General features: G+C 42.8%; 2 protein-coding genes across 2 annotated transcripts in view; one reads left to right on the top strand and one right to left on the bottom strand.

Moving 5' to 3' along the window:
* LOC307034972 (NACHT, LRR and PYD domains-containing protein 14-like) overlaps positions 1-21,069 on the top strand; it is a gene marked incomplete at its 3' end in the record, with an annotated part of 176,748 nt that overhangs the window by 69,885 nt on the left and 85,794 nt on the right. The window lies entirely within an intron of this gene.
* LOC307035442 (uncharacterized protein) lies at positions 7,413-20,017 on the bottom strand. The gene is made up of 5 exons (XM_079674744.1): positions 19,802-20,017; positions 18,795-19,054; positions 16,970-17,086; positions 16,709-16,850; positions 7,413-7,949 (listed from the first exon to the last, which is right to left on the bottom strand). Exons 1-5 carry the CDS (start codon positions 19,959-19,961, stop codon positions 7,576-7,578), a joined length of 1,053 nt encoding a protein of 350 aa, XP_079530870.1. The 5' UTR covers positions 19,962-20,017; the 3' UTR covers positions 7,413-7,575.

Here is a 21,069-nt window from a genome sequence, read left to right on the forward strand (position 1 = left end):
GTTCGGCATTGGGGTAACTGGAAAAGCTCTGTCCAAGAAACGCCTGGCAGGCTGGCTTTGTGAATGCATTTCACATACGGACAGGCGGGGAAAGCCTTCCCCACGGGGGTCCGTGCACACTCTACACGAGCCATGGCTGTGTCAACAGCCTTATTTAATGGCGTAAATGTGGAAGCACAGAGGCATCTTGGTCAACACCAGGTCCCTTCATTAAAGGAGACCTATCATGCTATATTTAAATGATATAGTGTATGACCATACCATGCATAAGGTATATTTATACATTTTATTTTTCAAAATACCAAACAGATCATTTTTTAGCCATGCCTCGTTTCGCTCATTTTCGCTCTATTCCAAGCCTGTCTTTGAAAATTCTGAGCAGCAGCTGACCACGCACCCCTGCAGAAGAGGGGGCATGAGCCGGCGAGAGTCACGTTACCATGTTTGCTTTGATTACGAGTGTGGAATAAACACGTCATCTCAGAGCAATGCATGTGTTCAAGCATATTATCAATTTGATCAAGAAACTGACCCTGAAGCAGCGGAGGTTTTGGTGGAGGTGATAACATCTCGGTTGCAGCAGGATGTTTCTGAATGGTTATTTGACAACATACTTGTCAACCCTCCCGATTTTGCGGGAGACTCCCAATTTCATTGCCCTCTCCCGTTTTCCTCCCGGGCCGCATTTCTCCCGATTTCTGACAAAATCAGATTTACACACGACTGTTTCCACTCGGACTTTAATACAGCTACACCATTGTTTGGTTTCCATGGTAACACGTCTCTTTAGTAGCGCGCGCAACTCAAAGTCTGAGAGGGTGAGGCAGATATTCACAGAAAACAGAACAAGAATCGACAACTACTCTACTCTCTGCTCACTCCTTTCCTGTAAAATACAGGTCCAGCCCACACATATGCTCCATCAAGGACGGTGCTACAGGCCGCAAGTCAGTGCACTTACAACTACAATAAGCATGTTAATGTTAATCTAACAGCTCCGGCGATCCATTAGCACCCCCGCCCCCAATTTTGCATTTTGAAATGCTCCCGATTTCTGATGTCTAAAGGTTGGCAAGTATGGTTGAAAAGTTGTTGTCCCTATTTATTTTACTCTGTTTGTTACGATGCTACTTATTCCGTTCATATTTTGGCTAATTAGCAAGAATGCAATGTGTACAGTTTGTAACTTAGAGTTTGACCCAGCAATAAGTCTCTGAAAGGCGGAGAAAAGTTGTGTGGATAGAGGCAGAGTGCAGCGGCAGGCAGGCAGAGAGGATAACCCCCCCCCCCCCCCCACAGAGTGCACCCAGAGCGCACCCAGAGGACAGGCTGCGTCACCTCACTTTGTAACCCAGGAAAGGAGCAGGAATCCTGGGTACGTGAGTGTTAAAAATGCATTAAACTGTTTTAATCCGACAGCCGCTGATGTGCATGGAAGTCTGTCCGTTTCGTTAACATTTGAATAGCCAAATGGACGGAAATCCGTCCTGAAGTATATGCAAATGAGAGGTTTGGCAATGCACGTGACCGTGGCTCATTCCCCTGATAGGTGGAGAGTTGACCAATAAGCGGAGCACCTCTTTGTGGCGTAGAAAAGTGTTGAAATCTGGATCCGTTTTTTTCAGATCCGTTGCAGCCCCTTTTTTAGATATTTGGCTAAGGAGGAAAATAGAGAGGGTTGTGTTTTCTGACACTTGGTGAGTTCCCTGGAACATGATAGGTCCCCTTTAAGTTTCATCTCTTGGACATGTCTGGCTCATTTTCATCGTCTGCGCTTGCTGGGGCAACGCAGGACTGGTGAGGAAGGAGAGGGCCGACCCCTTCCCCGAACGTAATGTGCTTATGTTTCATGGGCCCCCGGCCCCAGGGGACGTTACGCGCACATGGGCTCATAGGGGCTGGAGGTTTTTCCTTTTCCCTGCATTAAGACTGGAGGAGGAAATTCTCTACGTTATGGCACACCTCCGCGGGGTAAGCGTGTCAAGGTGTGCCGGGCCCGCCGCAGCCTCTTTTACTTCTCTCCTTGGCTATGGCCGAGGGAGAGGTGAGGGAGGCTCAGCGGCTGCTAAACAGAAAGCCGGTCTGAAACAGGGGGATGGAGCGGTATTCTCGCGGGACAGCAGAGCGGGTATACGTCAGCCTGTGAAAGATATAACGTATGGTAACCCATGTTATATAAGCAAAGCGGAGCCCTCTACTTATGGATCACTGCTGCCTATGCTGCTCAGCTAAAAGAGAAAGTAAAGGGATAGCACGCATTCAGGTAGGCCCGCCCAGGGGGCCGGCTACTGGTATGAATCTCAGTGAAAGAATGCATGCATAGATAGGATCGAGGGGAGTACACATAGAGTCCAGTAGAGGGCCCTGCTTATATAACATGGGTTACCATACGTAACCCTACGTTATGCTCTGATAGTCAAGGCAACTTTATTTAAAGATCACATTAAACAACAACAAACGTTGAGAGACCTGCTCCACAAAGTGATGAGATAAACAATCAATCACAAACAGCACCGCCCCACGGGAAAGCCAGCGCACATTGGAGTGGAGCAGTAACCCCTCAAACTTTGCACTCATCTGGTTACACAAAATACGTTTCGCAACAAGTGCTTCTCGATGGAGCATGCAGTGCGTTGCCACTACATTTGGGGCCTTCCGCCTGATCAAAGCTATCACTCCGCTTTTTTTGCCGGTCATAGCCCCACTGCCCCATCTGAACACACACCCACACAACGAGACCAGTCAAGTCCATTTGAGATGATGTACTCATCTAAAACTTGGAAAATGTCTCCTCATGTGGTCCTACCTTCCAGTGCTTTGCAAAATAATATTTCTTCAACAAAGTTGTTTTCTGAAATAAGTCTGATGTATGCAAGCAATTCTGCGACATTTGCTACATCTGTGCTCTCATCCAGCTGCAGAGTGAAATATTCACTAGCTCTCACTTGATCCAAAAGCTGAGCAGATACTCAGTTTCACTCTCAGTAGCGGCAGCTCGATTCTGATTGGCTTGAAGGGCGGTCGTGTGATTTAAAAACATTTTTTTTAAAAGATTGGCATCAAAGGACACATAGATTGGTAGATATGCAGTTATTAAAAAAAAAAAGTGTAACTTTAAAAAAAAAAAAAATGTCTCCTTTCCCTCAAACTTTGCGTGACCCCCCTGGCGCCCCCTGGCAACCCCCCGGGGGGTCAGGGCCCCCACTTCGAAGAGAACTGTCTTATGAGATACTTAGCTGAAAATGAGAAATCCGATTTTTGGAAAACTTCAACTCATTTACTCATGTCATCAATTTTTTTGGGCGTTTTAGATTTGGTTTACCAAAGTCTTTGGTTCACAAAAGTTGTGAAATATATGAATTACACTATAGGCCTAATATAAATGTGTCATTCATGTCTAAACTGAAAATGTGTAAATTTGAATTTTGAGTAAAATAGTTCCCTCCCTCTACTTTCACCACAGAAAGGTTACATCAGGACTGATTCACGACTTCATATTCCATACCAAGGTTCATGCGATGTGTACAAATACAAATTGAGCATTACAACTTTTTTTTTAACCAACAATTTATGTTAACATAAGAAACTGTAAAATATCAATATTTACAATACCAGATTTTTTTCAACCAACTATTCATTATAAATGCGAAGACAGGGGGAGCAGTGTAATGGCCTTTGTCCGACTTCCAAGACAGTGGGTCTGGCTGCTGTGTAGGTGGGGGTGATGGTGCATGGGCTGCTGGTGGCTGTGTTGGAGGGAGGTAGATGTGATTGTCCCGGGTTGATGCTGGTGGCCGTGTCGGAGGTACGTGTGCTAGATGAGACTTCTTTGCTGGCTGGGTTGATCGTGATAGCTGTGGTGGAGGCCTTTGTGCCGAGGTGTATCTTGACCTGGTGGCAGTCACAGATGGAGATGGAGGCCGCTGTAGTGATGCTGGTCCTTGGTGGTGATGGCTCTGGTGAAGGCCCTTGAGCCACTGTAGATATTGACCTGGGTGCATGCACATATGGAGGTTCTTGCTGCTACGCCCAGGCAGCTGTGAAATCGGAAAAAGAACGATAATTACTACTAAGATAATTCCTACTAAGTTCATTGAAATAAAGTTAAAGTGGAATGTTTCTCAAGCACAAATAACAATGCACAACTAAAAATAAAATGGGGAGGTGGGACAGGAGTCTCTCTCTCTCTCACAGAGGTATTTTCCAGTTATTTTACATTCAGTATAAAATCAGACACAAATATAAATACATCTATATGTGTATATGTGTGGGACGAATACAAGTTGATGTTATTCATCTACACATGTTACCTCACTTTTACACACAGAAATAACGTTTACTAACGGAGAGTCTATTTTGTCACAAGACAAAGTTCATGACCATCGATAACAAAAAATTGATCAATAAACCTATAGTCCATTTTCGCGGTAGTCCCAATGTAACCCCTGTGTTATGTCTTCTCTTTTTGATGGATCACTCGGAGATAGTCAGGCTTTTCATAACAGCTGCTTTATTCCATCTCCAATTCCATGGCAGAGGACAAACAAATAAAAAGGACACTGTTATGTTGTGCATCACGTTCCATTAGCGATCCTCAACGCATTGATGGTTACCCAAAATCCAGTGCGATGTCTTAATATGCATTATTAAGACATCACAGTGGATTTTGGCACACATTTACCACACTAGATGGCGTAGCTCTCCCATTTAACTATGTTACACCCACACAATGCAAGTACACTATTACTTTAATACTTACACTTACCTATATTCAAATGGATCCTTGTTGTTGTTGTTGTTGTTGTTGCTGTATTCTTCTTTACGGTGTCCCTGAAGTGCAAGACACAACAGCATTTCACAAAACGCCACAGCATTTTACAAAACACTACAACATTTCACATTGGACGGAAAGGGTATTCCTTTAGGGAGAACACTTCTTGTTTGGATTGGACAGAGCCAGCCAGAGAAGCACTGCTGTGATTGGTTGTTTTTGCTGCCAGTCAAGAAATGACGCTTCGTGATTGGTCAGCACCCACACATGTCCCAACACATCAGCCGTTAGCTGGTAGTACACACTCACAACAACGTCATCAATCAATCAATCAATGTTTATTTATATAGCCCAATATCACAAATGTTACATTTGTCTCAGTGGACTTCCCAGTTTGTACAGAATATCAGTATGACAATACGACACCCTCTGTCCTTAGACCCTCTCATCGTACAAGGAAACACTTCCAGAGAAAACCCAAAGTTTAAAGGGGAACATGGGAGAAACCTCAGGGAGAGCAACAGAGGAGGGATCTCTCTCCCGGGACGGACAGACGTGCAATAGATGTTGTGTGTAAATTGAAAAGATAATACATTTGCAACATATACAGACATAAATAAAGCAGCGACTGTATTCGACATAGACAGTCTGTTTTTTGTATATGTTTAACTTTTGTCCAGTTTCTGAACAGAGGAGCCGTGAGCTCTGAGTGTGTGCTAACAGCTAACGGCTGATGTGTTGGGACATGTCGCAATAAGCACTGCGTTAGCTCTACAAATGTGAAACCCTTCTCTGAACCTGTAATTGTAAGAAGAAAAAGAGAGAACATTTCTAAGTGTGTTAGTAATTGTTCTGAGACGTGTTGTGTTACAACCTGCTTCCATTGTTTATTGTGTGAATAAGATCATTGTTATGCAAATAATTAATATATGAAATTAATGTTAACCTCATAGTAGTTAAAGTGCCTGTTCCTGTCCGTCCTTCTGCCTGCTCCTGTTCCTTGTGTCCCCTTGTCAGTGTTAGTTAATTTTACTTTTGTCCTAGTACCTCGCCTGCTGTTAGAATAAAGCTTGCTTTTTGTTTGGACCTGGATATCTGCCTCCCTGTTTCTGTACTGAACTTGGCTCCTAGATATATGTATATATGGGTTTTTACCATGGACTGTATACATAAATCAGTCTATTTAATATATATTTATATATATAAATTCAACACTGGAATCAAGCGAAGATTAATATTCTTGCATGACATTAGTTATTTTTCTTTTGCAGTCACTTAATTACACGTTAAATACATTTAATTCAAGCTAAGATACATTAGCTAGTTAGTGCTCTTACCTGTGTGCCTCCTTCAAACAGCATTATAACCAGACTGTATCTTAAAACGATACGTACCAGTTATAGCTACTTGATTTTAGATAATTCAAAAGACAATCAACTAAATTTATTGGAAGACCAATCTTTATTTTAAGGTGCCTTTTCTTTAAACCTTCAGATGTGAGATATTAGTTATGCAGTAATAGTATTGACAATAAAAAAATACTGAGCAACTTTAGTTGAGTTAACTTTATATTTCTTATTGTCTAAAAAGCATTTATTAAACTTATTTTTCCCCCTCTCATATTCACAGTGTGTACCAATTGAGACTGTATTTCCCGTCAGGTGTCATCTCTCTAACCGGAGTACTGTTTTGGATGAAGCGGCTCCAGCACAAACATTACAACTTACATCAGATTCCCCAATAGTAGGTGTAGCAGTACGTACAGCAAGTTGCATTACATAGACATGTTTTGAACACACCTTCAAAATAGCATTGTGATTATATTACCGGATGGAAACTGAAAGCACGGGAACATTAATAAACTACATAACAGAAAGTATGAATAACAATAATGAAGTTGTGACTGTAGATATGTTTATACTTTATATTATTTACTGTAAATGTTTAATTTAGATTTGATCAATATGATAATTCTTTATTCTTTCTATCTATCTATCTATCTATCTATCTATCTATCTATCTATCTATCTATATAAATCTCAGAATGGGGTAGGTTACAGGAACTTTTCATCAACAGATTGCTTTAGTCTGGCTTAACTCTTCACTGATTGGTTGCACACACTTTAAATGTACTGGCTATGCAAAACAGAAGGTGGGGCTCATTATCATATTAAAAAACGCCCGTTTGAATAGTGGCACATAGGGCTTTCCATACTCACGAGGGTTTAATGTGCACGCCATGGTCATTTTAAGCGCGTGTAGAAGCACATTTTTCGCTCGTGAGTAGCTTGTTTTGCGCGCTAGAATATTGACCCAATTCTGGCTCCATAAACTGGCTCAGTGCAAAGAAGTAGACAGGGTTGGGAGAGAGTGAAGAAAGAGAGAAAGGTTCCAGGTTGTGTTGAGAATATTCAGGAGAATATTTGTCATTGTTCCAATGATAATAAACAAACATTTGCATAAAGAATATTTGTCCACTCATATGTTGATAAGAGTATTAAAAACTTGAAAAATATACAAGGTACATTTAGAACAGATACAAAATGTGCGATTAATTTGCGATTAATCGCGATTAACTATTTTAATCGACTGACAGCCCTAATATATATATATATATATATATATACACCAACGGAAGGCCAATACGGGTAGCAGTTCTCAGGAGGGAGTCCAGGAGAAAAGAGAGAAGGAAAGTGGCCTTCGCTCAGAATCTGTGTTACCTTCAAGGACAAGGGGAAAAATGTACAGGTAACAAAACAGAGGAGTAGACTTCAACTGTCACACACACTCCACGAGGTTTAGCATCAGCTCAAGTTGAGCTCTCTGTAAAGATACGGGTCCAGCTCTCGGAGAGCATTGATCAGAACCCTGCTGGCTGCAGCTCCTTTATTTCGCACCGCATCCACCACCTCTCGTGCTCCGTCATTTGGGGGTTTGGTTCTGGCTGACGTCATTTCAGATTCACTGATCACTTCAGACTCAAAGAGTTTATCCAGAAGGTCGTTCAGGACAGTTGGAGTCACTCTTTGAATGAACTCTGTCCGAACTGAGAGCAGCCTCTGGTCTGCTGGGACTCTGCTCTCTGCTGAGGCTCTGCTCTCTGCTGAGACTCTGCTCTCTGCTGAGACTCTGCTCTCTGCTGGGACATTTCTCTGGGACAATGCATGTCTTGTACCTGCTAAATAAACAGGGGAAATGCTTTTGTTAACCAACAATCACATTAAACAGATCTCTTAAAAATTAAATTACTCAACAATCCAAGAGGTGGATTTCTGTTCACTTAAAGTTATAATATGTAACATTTCCTCATTCAAATCTATAAAAACTCCTACACCTGTATTATTTATACTTGGTTCAGTACGTTCATCACGGTCTCCTGTAATGCCAACCCAGTCTCACAAAAAAAACGTGTAATAACTACGTTGGTCCACAACTTGGGACGTAGTATTTCTACAAAAACGCCTCTTGTAAATTGTAAGATCCCTACGTTTTTTGTCACCATTAATTTCCAATGGCTGGCGTCTATGTCAGTGGATGTATATGATCTTTAGTTTGCTAGTTATTACGAAGATTACTTCAGGAAATTGTGTCCATTCAACGTTTTCATTGTTACCAAGGTGGTTGCTAGGGACGCTGCTATCGATATTATTTCTGTTATGTTGTGTAACTGTTTAATGGTGTTATCTTTATTGCTACACCCTTCCCCGTCAATGTAGAGTGTTGGTCCACAGCGCAAACTTATTAGTTTAACAAAATCCGCATCTAAAATTGTGTCATAGATACGTTATTTTCCCCTGTGCAATTCTCCAACCCAGTCACACATCTCACATCACATCGTCATAAACAAATACCGGAAATAGATTGAAAACATTTAAAAAAAAATAATAATACTTTCTTCCGAGTGTGCTTGCTTTTCTCTTTGAAAGTCATCACATAACGGCATTGTAATACACGGTTCGGCTGCATTACATATTACATATCTTCCGTAGTTCTCTATTTATATTGCCTTGATGAGAAGACTTCTAGACAAACATGAGGAACTGCCGCCAAAACTGAAAACGTGACGTGGATCATAAATATATCATCAATTAAACAACATCTTCCATTTCTTTTCACACAATACGTCTCCTCGCAGTATCAACACTAATTCGGCTGACTTTTATATTTGATCCAATCGGTAGATAGGCTGTATTTACACCATAACGGTGCACAGCTGATATAAAGGGACACCTGGTGGTTAAAGCATGTTATTGAATTTCATTATTTTTATTATTAGATATTAATAGGATCCCTATAAAGTATATTCATTACTCGTTATTCTTTACTAATAGTTAATTTAAGACTGTATATAATGACTATTTTGCACATCCCTTTCAAAATTTCAAGATTTTCTAAGGTTTATTGACATATCATATACACAACTACGGTGTAGTTATGCAATGAATGAAAAACTTGGGTCGCAGGTTCCTCAACAGTGCATTACAAGACATCTATCAATATGTGTGTATAACTCCAGCAATGTTAACTATGTTGAAGCACTTATTTTAACTGATATTATACAAATGTATTATACTCTTATAAGATGTATGTAGATAGTATAAGAAATGTGCAGAATATGACAGTTTAATGGTGGAGGTATACACACATATTGATAGATGTCTTGTAATGCACTGTTGAGGAACCTGCGACCCACATTTTTCATCTCCGACCTTGTCAGGTATTGAACAATCAATAAATAAAGAACACAGAATTATTAAATATAAAACACAGAATTTGTGTGATTATACTAAATGATTTACAAATAAACACCACTGCATATTTACAACTGTTACACATGCTGATGTAACGCAAATGTTTCCAACTTGGGATCAATAAAGTATTCTTATCTTAAGATGATCGATGGCTACTGCCATATTTGCAAAATGTGCCTCTGAACCTTGACAAGTGCATGTTTCAGGCTTATCAATGAACAACAGGAGGGGTCACAGACATAAGACCAGCTGTTAAATAAAGCTCTTCTGACCTTAGCTGGCATGTGGGTTTATATATTAATGCTGCCCATTTTGGGCATAAGCAATTTTCACCCATTTATTAATTATATGTTTTACATTTGAGTGTTCCTATCCCCTAAACCTCCAGGGATGTTCACAGTTTAATACTGGCAACTTCTTATTATGGGAAATACGAAAACGTCTTTTAAAACTACAATTCCCAGTAGAGACGTGCCATAGAGAACATGTTGCGAAACACAATAGCCAGCATGTGTAGTTCTGGGGATGGGGTGGGGGAGGGGGGGGACGGGGTGGACCCGTTCAAATCCAGTTTCGGACAGTCTGCCGTGGTTCCATCCCATTTCAAGTGCTGTTTGACGCTCAGCGTAACCCTCGGAGCACACTCAAACATCCAATCACAGAGCTTGAGGACTATCACGGGGTTTGTCCAGCGAAACGGAGAGAATACTTACTTCTGGGTGTAATATTCTCTAAAGCAAATGAGCTGCTCCGACCCTCGGTCCTGATGGACTCCAACTTGTGTTTATTAATCAAACAAATAAATAAACACAAGGATAATTATGTGTTATTGTTGAGTAAATGGAGAATTGCACAGTAGAAAATAACGTATCTATGCCACAATTTTAGATGCGGATTTTGTTAAACTAATACGTTTGCGTTGTGGACCAACACTATACATTGACGGGGAAGGGGGTAGCAATAAAGATAACACCATTAAACAGTTACACAACATAACAGAAATAATATCGATAGCAGCGTCCCTAGCAACCGCCTTGGTAACAATTAAAACGTTGTATGGACACAATTTCCTGAAGTAATCTTCGTAATAACTAGCAAACTAAAAATCATGTACATCCGCTGCACACATAATCTGAAATAACAACTCATATTTCTCGCATCAAATGACATCAAAACACATTTTAATAGCCAAACTAACCCTATTTAGAGGCAATGGACGTCCACTCTCGGGAGACGTCCGACAGTGGTGCGGTTACCCAAAGTGACAGACCTAATTTTACCCCTATTTAGAGGCAATGGACGTCCACTCTCGGGAGACAGACCTCCAGCATGTGTCCCTGAAATGGGGACTCAGGTTATTTCACACATCCAGGACAGAGACCGCGGAAAATCACCTCTATGTGGCCCCTCCAAGACCCCCAAAGGACGGACTACAGACCTCAAGCATGTGTCCCTGACATGGGGACTCTGTTTGTTTCACAATTCCAGGAGAGACAACGGGTAAATCCCCTCTCTTTGCCGGCTCACAGAGCCCCGAAGGACGGACTAGAGACCTCCAGCATGTGTCCCTGAAATAGGGACTCAAATTATTTCACATATCCAGCACAGAGGCCGGGGAAATCACCTCTCTGTGGCCCCTCCAAGACCCCCAAAGGACGGACTAATGACCTCCAGCATGTGTCCCTGACATGGACACCACCATAACCTTGCACACTGTGAGTCCCCGGGCCCCCGGACTTAAGCACTCCCCAACGGACAAAACCCAGATGATCACACCCTACAGAACCTCATGCCCCTGGTAACCCTAAAAGGGGGGCAGATTTTGCGGTTCTTTACTGTCCGCCCATCGGCATCCATATTCAGCCTTATTCACGGCACCATCACCCTTTCTGTGGAGGATATTCACATGCTCCTGGTAACCCTTTAAATAGTCTGATACCTCCAGGGCGCATCACCACATTTTACAAGCCAGGGAAGGTGTCTGAATCCTGGGTAAACATTGTTTAAATAGTCTGATACCTGGCACTGTATATCCCCCTGGGAAGCTTCAAGTTTATATTCATGTTTTATTATTTATTTAATTATCACATGATTTTTACAAAAACAGTATACACAGTATACATAATATACATAATAAAAACATGATTAGAGGGGGCCCGGGGACCATATTAGCCATCTAACTTTTACGGTGCACCGGGGAAAACAGGTTGAGTCCACGGCCCCTGCCCCCTCGTCAGGAGTATCAACCGGCCCTGAAGAAGAGGTATCGCTGCTCTCAGCCCCTGAGCCCTCTTCGGAGGTAGCTGACGGTGGTAGACCTCCTTCTGATGATGCTGCTGCAGCTGCTGCCGCCCTGGACATGGGGCAGATTTTCAATCCCTCCTTTATTCCACACGTATTCGTGTAGAACCGGTATGCAGTGCTTTCGTCGTGACACATAAACCTGGTGAGAATCAACCTGCTTTCTGGATCTTGGTGATGCTTGATATTGTCAGCCAGGGCAGTGCGCAGGACTGTGAAGGTGATGGCTGTTTCTAGCCCAGCATCAGCCCAAGCCCTCTTCAAGTGAGCGTTCAGGTTCTTGGAGGCGTACGTGCCCATTGTGAAAAGGACGAATTCATTCCGAGGACCCGACAAGCCCTCTTTTATCCCCATCCACCGCATGACCCAGCTAAACTCCTTTACTGTAAGCACCAGCTGTGCTTCGCCAAATGTCTTGGCAGTCTTGTGATCCTGCACGTGGATGACCTAACCCTCAGCGGTGCCCCTTCTGTCCGCCTCAAAGACCTCAGGTCATGTTTGCGTACACACCCGGACGGTGGCCATACAGGAGGCTCCAATGGAGGGTTATATAGCCATATAGCAGGTACTGGGTGATTGAGGTCGGATTGCTAGCTATCAGGTCAAGGAGATCAGGGATGCACTTCTCAGCGGCCGCCATGGCGGCGAGAAGCTCCGCCTGGCTCGGCAGACAATCCAGCTTGTTCCTCTTCACCTTAAACTGGTGGACAGTGACAGACTTTTTTCAAGTCGTTCATGTTGGCTGTCACCTCTCTGATGATGTGGGTCATATCAGACTGGGTGAGCCTGCACTCCCGGAGCTTTGACTCAGACAAGTACCTCAGGAAATGGTTCACATTCTTCAGGAACAACAGCGATGTTGTAACTGCCCGGCCCGACTTTTAAATATACTCCCTCCAGCAACGGACCCTCTTCGTGTTTTTTAGAAACAGCCAGTCTGACAGCCGGTCAACACCATGGGCCATGAATACGAGGAAGTTCTTAATCCGGCTGACCTTGGACAGACAATTTTCTTTCCGTTTTACTGTCGGTGCGACACCCTCGCAATGACCTCTGTATGTCTGAATGTACGTCTCCATGATTTTAGGCAACGTGATTTCACGCATGGTATTCCCCCGTCCCTTCCCAGTGGACCAGTGATTTGGCGGAGAGGGCAAGTCCTAGCTTTCAGCTTATTGTAGACAGACGCACAGGTCTTCTGGCATACAGGGGTCTCACTACCGGGGTCTTGAGAGGGGTATTGCTGCCGGAGGCTGCTGGTGAATGCATGACAGTCTTGACCGGGGTCTTGAGAGGGGTCTCACTACTGGAGGCTTCTGGGGACCGCATGAGAGTCTTGACCGGGGTCTTGAGAGGGGTCTCATTACCGGAGGCTTCTGGGGACCGCATGACAGTCTTGACCGGGGTCTTGAGAGGGGTATTGCTGCCGGAGGCTGCTGGTGAATGCATGACAGTCTTGACCGGGGTCTTGAGAGGGGTCTCACTACTGGAGGCTTCTGGGGACTGCATGAGAGTCTTGACCGGGGTCTTGAGAGGGGTCTCACTACCGGAGGCTTCTGGGGACTGCATGATAGTCTTGACCGGGGTCTTGAGAGGGGTATTGCTGCCGGAGGCTACTGTGTTTATGCCGGAGGTACTTGAGATTGCCAGGCCCTTAAATCGTATACATTCTTCCTCTTCCTCAAGCACAGCAGCAGTGGCACTCTGCTTCCTGGGTTTTAGCCCCTTTTTCAGCCTGGAGCGCAGGGTCTTCACCTCATCAATGAGGGCATCCTTCTGAGCCCTCAATGCCACATTTTCCAGCCTCACCTGCCTGCAGTCCTCTTCGTCACACTCGGTATGTGGGGAGAAGGAAGGAGGGGGCACCGGGTATTCCTCCTCATTGTCTATATCCATTATGTAGCCATTCCAATGATGGGATTAGTCTCTCGGAGGTCATGGAGCAACTGGAGGGCCACACTATGCTTCAGCCTTGCCATGACCTGATGTGCCTCATCTCGGGAGAACTCAGGGTGGTCATGAGTTACATGACGGTCTAGTCTCTTCCCAGCATACGAACACCCTGTGATGGGACAGGGTTTGGTCCGAACATGTATTCTGCCACTGGCCATTTTAAGAATGATGCCTCTTTCCTCCAAGTTCCGCACTGCATGTTTGTGCTTAAGGTGCTTGTTCAAATCCAGATAGCAGAGTCTGCACACCGGGCATTCGGACGACATCCTTACTAAAACAGACACAATGAATTGTATTTAAATTATTTTCTGTTTCTCCGTTTATATGGGTTAGCGTAACCGGTGATTGCAACAATGGGTCCGATGCTTCAATGCATGGTACACGGACCAAGGGAGGGTTTGGGGTGCCACGGAACCAGGCAGTACCCCAGCAGGAAACATGTTTTTTGGTCAAAGGAGGAAAGAGTGATAGAACCGGGATAAAGCAAAGAAAATATCCAACAATAGTGACTTGTGAGACGGCCAGAGACTCTGTCATCTCTCGGTCCTATCCTCCAGGCAATGCGGTACCAGAACTGGGTCAAATTGACCAAAATGTAAACAAAATAAGTTTCAATTCATCCATGGAAAAGGGCTGAAAATGAAAAAAAGTATCCGAAAATAGTGCATCATGAGCCCGCAAGAGTCCCCTGTCAACTCTCCTTACATTCCTCCAGAGTCAGAAAAAGTCTGAGTTCACTTTTTGGAGATCCATAGAAAAGGGGGGAAAGTGATAAAATGCATCCGAAAATAGTGTCTCATAATCCGGGTAGAGTCCCCTCAAACTCCCCTTACATTCCTCCAGAGACCAGTTCAAAAACTTAAAGTTTGGTAAGAACCATGCTTGGGGGTCTCCAGGCAACAAATTCATCCGAGCCAGGGTGCACATGGAGTGGACACATTCCTCCATGAAATCACACACAGTCCTCTCAGAAACCAGGTTTCTGAAATCTTGCGGACAGTCGTCTCAAATTGATGAATGCATATTTTTGACGGAGAAGGGGAGGCTTGGTTTCCCCTCTTCGTTGTAAGTTGCAACGGGGCAGTGGAAAAGTGTCCGGGGCTTCGGCCCGAAGCGCCAAAGGGTTGAGCTTTTTTGAGCCCCTTCTCTCCGTTGGCACTCAGTCGTTTTTTGAAGAATTTTTTAAAACTTCATTTTTGATTATTTTAAGATATAATTGACCGTTTTCTTTACTTTTTTCTTCTTTCCACGGGTGGGGGCTCATGGCAGGCCGCGTATGAGCTCCCAAATTTGGCCTGGAACCTCCTGGATTTGTGGGCTAAGCTCCATAAACTGACAAAGTCACCCAGAAATATCACTTTTATAGCCCAAAGATATATAATACAAATACATTTAAATAGTAAAAGGTACAATTGTGCTCCGAATTACCCGGAATTTGATTTATATAGCCCTATGATAGTGAATAAAAATCATTTTCATGGAAAAAAGTGTTAAAACGCCTGATTAATGCAGGACCCCAGTGAATTCCAGACTATGTGCATTGTGTTAGGGAACCATATTAATGATGAAATAAATCATTGAAATGCAAAAATAATGATTAAAAATCATTTTTAGGGGGACAACTGTGGAGAGGAGCCTGAAAATTACTCTCCAGCACCCCGGAGAAGCAGGCTGTGAGACCCACAGAGTGCACCCAGAGAGCTCCTTGCAGCACATGGATCTTGCACCCACAGAACAGGCTGCTTCATCTCACTTTATAAGCTTGAATCGTGGGTACATGAGTGTTAAAAGTGCATTAAACTGTTTTGATTCAGATGTGCATTTGACTGCATAAACAGCCGGTGATATGGACAGAAAACTGTCCATTTCGTCCACATTTAACTCATGAAATGTACAGGAAAATGTCTATTTCGTCCACATTCAACTCATGAAATGTACAAGAAGGTAAAAACAGCAGAGTCACTGCTGTTAGCAGTGATCCAGGGTAATGCACCTGGCTGTTCTACCCAGCAATAAGTCTTTGAAAGGCGGGGGAAAGTGGTGTGAATAGAGGGAGAGAGCACCCAGAGAGAAGCGGGGTGTGAGACTCACAGAGCGCGCCCAGAGAGATCCTTGCAGCACATGGCTCTTGCACCCATACTGCACCCAGAGAACAGGCTGCTTCACAGCACTTTACAAGCCAGGAAAAGTGATTGAATCCTGGGTATACATGTTTTAAATAGTCTGATACCTCCAGGGCGCATCACCGCATTTTACGAGCCAGGGAAGGTGCCCTGAATCCTGGGTAAACATTGTTTAAGTGTTTTTAAATGTGTGGAACAGTGTTTTGTCACTTTCAAAACTCTCCCGTCATTGACAGGAGAAATTGGGTCGATGTTGTATTCAATCGGACCGTTAATATTCCAGTGAGACCAAGTACGTACAATGACCGGACTGATCCCATGTTAATTTTGTCCCGAAACCGGAGCATTCCCTCACCTTAAAATAGGCATTTTCCACCGAGAATAAAACGAATGTCGGCCATGTTTTTTTTTTCTGCAGGGAGAAATTTGAAGATCACGTGACATAGACGCCAGCCATTGGAATGAATGGTGAAAAAAAACGTAGGGATCCTACAATTTCAGAGGCGTTTTTGTAGAAATACTGCGTCCCAAGTTGTGGACCAACGTAGTTATTACTCGTTTTTTTGTGAGACTGGGTTGGTAATGCTGTAATCCACTTAAGCATGAGAAGCTGAAGACTGCAACTCCCATGATGCCACGCTGTTTCACCACCACACCTCACTAGTTTTTCTATAGTTTTAGAACATTACAGGTTGTGTGTTTAATGTCGTAATGATGCGTTGCCATGGAGCCTTAATAGAGAAGGCTATGAGATGGAGCTTTAGAGTTATCAGTCTATCACTGGGTCTGAGCTCAGGTGGAGTCTTTACCTTCCAGTGACAGGCGACAATACCAGACTTCATTTCCATCTTCGTCCTTGAGCTTCAAATCCACTGTCTCTGTGCTCGTCGTCAGGGAAACTTGAAATGTCGGATCGTAATCTGGTCCAAAACTGGATTCAAATCTTTTACTCTGAAAACCAGAAGCAGAAGTTAAACGTTTATCTGTTTCTTTCCTGATTGTGGATCCACATGCAGATACATGTGTGTTAATGATCATTGTGTTTCTTTAGAGGAGTATCAGTGGCTCACCTCAGGCTGAATGAAGAAGCCCTCAGGTTCACAGTGCACACTGTAACCTTTGTACAGTTCTAGCTCACAGTCGGAGGAGATTGTGATGTTCTCAGCACGTCTGTGTTGATCAGCAACCTTCAGTAACAGAGTAACTTTAGTTATGCTCAGATAGTCAAGGCAACTTTATTGAAAGATCACATTAACCTTTTAGACCCCAAGCCTATTTTTCAGGTCTCAGGCTCGAAAATGACATTTCCAGAACAAATGACCATATCTTCCCTTCTAAAAGGGGAACATTAATAATCTTTTTTCTCAAAGTAATGAAAAACCTGTTAGTTGGATGTAGAAAAGTCAGAATCAATATAGATGTTTTTTATTTTAAAGAAAATTCAGATTGAACATAGTACTAAACTGTAAATTATAGTGTCCGTCCAAAAAACATTTTTTACTTATAGTGAAAACCACCCTTGGATGATGGAAAGGTAGACCAAAAGCTTTAGGAATCCAAAGTACAACATATAAGTACCTTGTATTAAGATTGATGCAAATCAAGTGACATTTGACCTTTTTAGAGAGGTTTAGAAAAAAAAATCCACCTCTGAGGTGATTTGGGTGGAAATTGGCATTTTTACCGTTTCTCTGGAACCCATTGGTCGATTTTGGTGATTGACATCTCTTTCTGACCGCTAGAGCCAATAGAATCGAAGGGGGGTTTTCACATAAACACCGACGTTACCAAAAAAAGGTGGGGGCTTTGCGGATGTAATTTTGCATGAGAGTGAAGCTATCTCTCGCTCTGACATCTGGAAACGGAAAAGCAGGTTTATTGCTTATGGATTATCAGAAATCATTTCAAAGGGACACAGACACATTGGATTAACCTATGGATTAACTTCAGCAGCGTTTTTATCGTTTTAATGCCATTGAAGACCACTTTTGACCAGAAAACGACAAGGTAGGCCATGTTGCCGGTTTTAGCTAACTAGCGCCACATGTTTTGATGTCTGTTCTTGTTAATATCTCCGCGAGTTCTTATCATAGAGTGATAATATGTGTACCGATCGATTCTGTGTCTTCTCACGATGCAAATCAATGGGTTGGATGTGCTAAAAATAAATAATAGGGTTTTATGAGTGAGTTTCTGTGCAGTAATGCATTTTTTCGCTCGTTGCTAATTCAGAGGCTGAGCGTTAACATTGTGCGTTTAAAAAAAAAAAGATCAGTTAGCTGAGTTTCTTCCCGTTACATGGATATAAAACATTCATAGTTTATTAGATATTAAGGTGCCCTCAGACACTGTTTCCTGCAGATTACGGGGGGAAGGTGCTTAACAGGTTAAAAAACAACAAACGTTGACAGACCTGCTCCACAAAGTGATGAGATACACAATCAATCACAAAATAATTATAAGTATGTATTGCCTTTGTAAAGGAATAATACAAATAGATTATTTTAATTCTTTGAGATTAGCTATTGAATAAGCTATTCCAACGTTAACCAAAACCCAAACCGTCTGTGTCAGTTATAAAACACAAAAGGCTGCTGCCCAAGCTGTAACATGTGGCTGGTAGGGATGAGATCACATTGTCTTGGCAGTGATTCATCTCAGCAGGTCTTTCAGTTCTGTGTGATGTGTTTAACATTCATGCCATCAGTTTCCTCAGACAGAAAGACATGCTGAGAGAGAATCATACAAAACCACAAAGAGCGATCTGAAGATTTACAGTTCAGATAGATCTTATCCTTCTCCCAGCACGAGAAGCTTTGAGAAGAGGAGCAGTGTGTGAGGAAACAGCTTTGGTTTAAACCAGTGTTTAGTCTGATGGTGAGCACATGGCCTTACCTCCTTCTTAGGGACGTTTTTCTGCAGCAGATGTACATCCAGTGTTTGCTCCTCTCTGACCGGGGGTCGTAGGAACACCAGAATCTTGCCCTTTATCCGCAGAAGCAGAACCCTTTTAAAGATATCCCAGACCAGGCCAAAGAGAGAGAGGTGAGGCACCTTCACCACCACGTGAGTGCGTGTGACCTCCAGCGGCTCCAAGATGCTCAGGCCTTCATCAGTGATGTGGACGACAGACAACAGGCCGTCCAGGAGCAGCGCTGTGGAGCAAAGAGCTGGTCATCTGTTGCATTGCTGCTGAAACAGCGTCATCATATTCAATGTCCCATCACTTTAGTTCAGAGCTAATGTTCATCTAATGTCATTCACTTTGGAGCCTCACTAGGATGTACCAGTTTTTATCCTTCACCTTTTATTCTAATGGTTCATTATTGTTCCGCCCCCTGTGCTCTTTCTGGATGTGGGCATTTGCTGTTATGCATAAACTTTATTAATTCTTTTTTATTCACCAGACTGCTGAAATGTTTGTAATCTGCTGCCAGAACAGCTTGACTGTGTCCGGTCTCATGTCTGAGTGATTCTCTAGATGTGTGAAGAGTTTTCTAAAGCTTTAAGGGCGTAGGAAGTCTAACTTATAAATGTTGTTTTGTTTTGTTCATGGTTCAGCCAGACTGCCAATGTAAAGAGCAGAAAGAGCAACAGATGAATAACAAAGTAAGAATGAGTCAAAGTGAGGAAACTGTAGAGGGTCCAAAGAAAAACGAACTCAGTATTTAGAGCTGCATTGCATCGTATGCTTTATAATTATGTCATGCAACACATCGACTAAATGGATATTTTATAATTTCATTCTTTTTCTTTTGAAATAGATTTGGTACCTGAATTATACTGTTGCTATATTTGTTAGACTAGTTTAATAAAGCTGCTTTATAACTCTTGAACGCTAGTGAATAGTATAAAGTGCTAATCATTAGATAAGTGTATTTGTTGACACTAGATGTCTTTACCATCCTCTGTCTCACTGTGTGGCAGGTGGAGCTGGCAGACGGCAGCTTCATCAGAACTCTTCACGTTGAACAGCGGCCCCGCTGCCTGCTTGCCAGCTGATTGGAGGAAGCTCTCCTCCCAAGGGACCGTCCTGTACAGAAGCTCCGCCTCCTGAGCCATGACGAACACCAGGCCAGTCGAAGCACACTGGAACTCACCTGGACCAGGACACCTGAACCTGTAGACACACAGGGGACACGTTACTACAACAAGCCTTCACTGGCCTGTGTTCTGACTGACAGGTGTTCATCCAGCTGGAGTCTGACCTGGAGGAGGGTTTGTTGAAAGATCTGAAACACCTGATGATTACAGGAACATCACTGAAGATGTGTCCACATGCATCAGAATGTGTGTGTAAACACATTTTCATTATATTAACAACATGTCTAGTCCAGCGAGGATCTAGACTGGTACAAGAAAACAATCCTTCCTACACACAGAGGCATTATTTTATTTCCGTCTGTTGGAAAGAGATTGGATGCAATACCTCAAGGTGAAAGACATGAAATCAAACACAATGAAATGAATATATATTTTTCATGTGTTTAAAATAATGTTTGGTCATGTTATAGGATTACCTGTATGAAGACTCAGTTGTGTGTTCAGGGGAGAAGGATTCAGGAGCCTGGAACAAACAAAGTTATTTTAATAGAAATCAAGTTAAGTTCTAGCTTCATGAAACCAAACCACAATTCCACAACATATTCAGACCAATTTGAAAAATGAAAATGAGTCTGGATCGTCTGAGTTCATCGTCAATTTCAAACGGGATATTAACGGGTTAACATTTCACAGCAGCACAGTAGTATCAGCCAATCACAGCACAGAATTACCAGCAAATCATAGCATACTATTACCAGCCAATCACAGCACAGTAGTACCAGCCAATCACAGCACATTGGGGCGGGATATTGTTTAGGTTTCTAGATAAATTGCGAGCGTTAGAGCATTTAACTTGACAGCCCTAATAATTATATGTCATTCAGTGGTGAAATAAATATACTCCACTCTGTTCAACTGCTCCTCTCTCACCTTTCTGTCTGTCTTCACTTCCTGCTCCACATCGGAGTCATCTGATGGAGAGAGTTGGGGACAGAGAAAAATAATAATAATTATTGTACTATAAATATATTTTAAGATCAGATTTAATGTACAATAGTTTGATGAATGGAGGATGTGGTTTCAGTACTCACAGGTCTTCTGGATCTTGGCTCTGATCGTCTCACCA

This window comes from Notothenia rossii (genome assembly GCF_949606895.1).
Source record: "Notothenia rossii genome assembly, chromosome: 4".
NCBI lineage: Eukaryota > Metazoa > Chordata > Actinopteri > Perciformes > Nototheniidae > Notothenia > Notothenia rossii.

Bases quoted from the DNA above. Each gene is read 5' to 3' on its own strand.
- LOC307035442 (XM_079674744.1), bottom strand. From the start codon at position 19,961: ATGGCTCAGGAGGCGGAGCTTCTGTACAGGACGGTCCCTTGGGAGGAG. The intron at 17,087-18,794 runs GTAAGGCCATGT...CTGTTACTGAAG, and splicing joins AAAACGTCCCTAAGAAGGAG to GTTGCTGATCAACACAGACG. The intron at 16,851-16,969 runs GTGAGCCACTGA...TCTGGTTTTCAG, and splicing joins GCTTCTTCATTCAGCCTGAG to AGTAAAAGATTTGAATCCAG.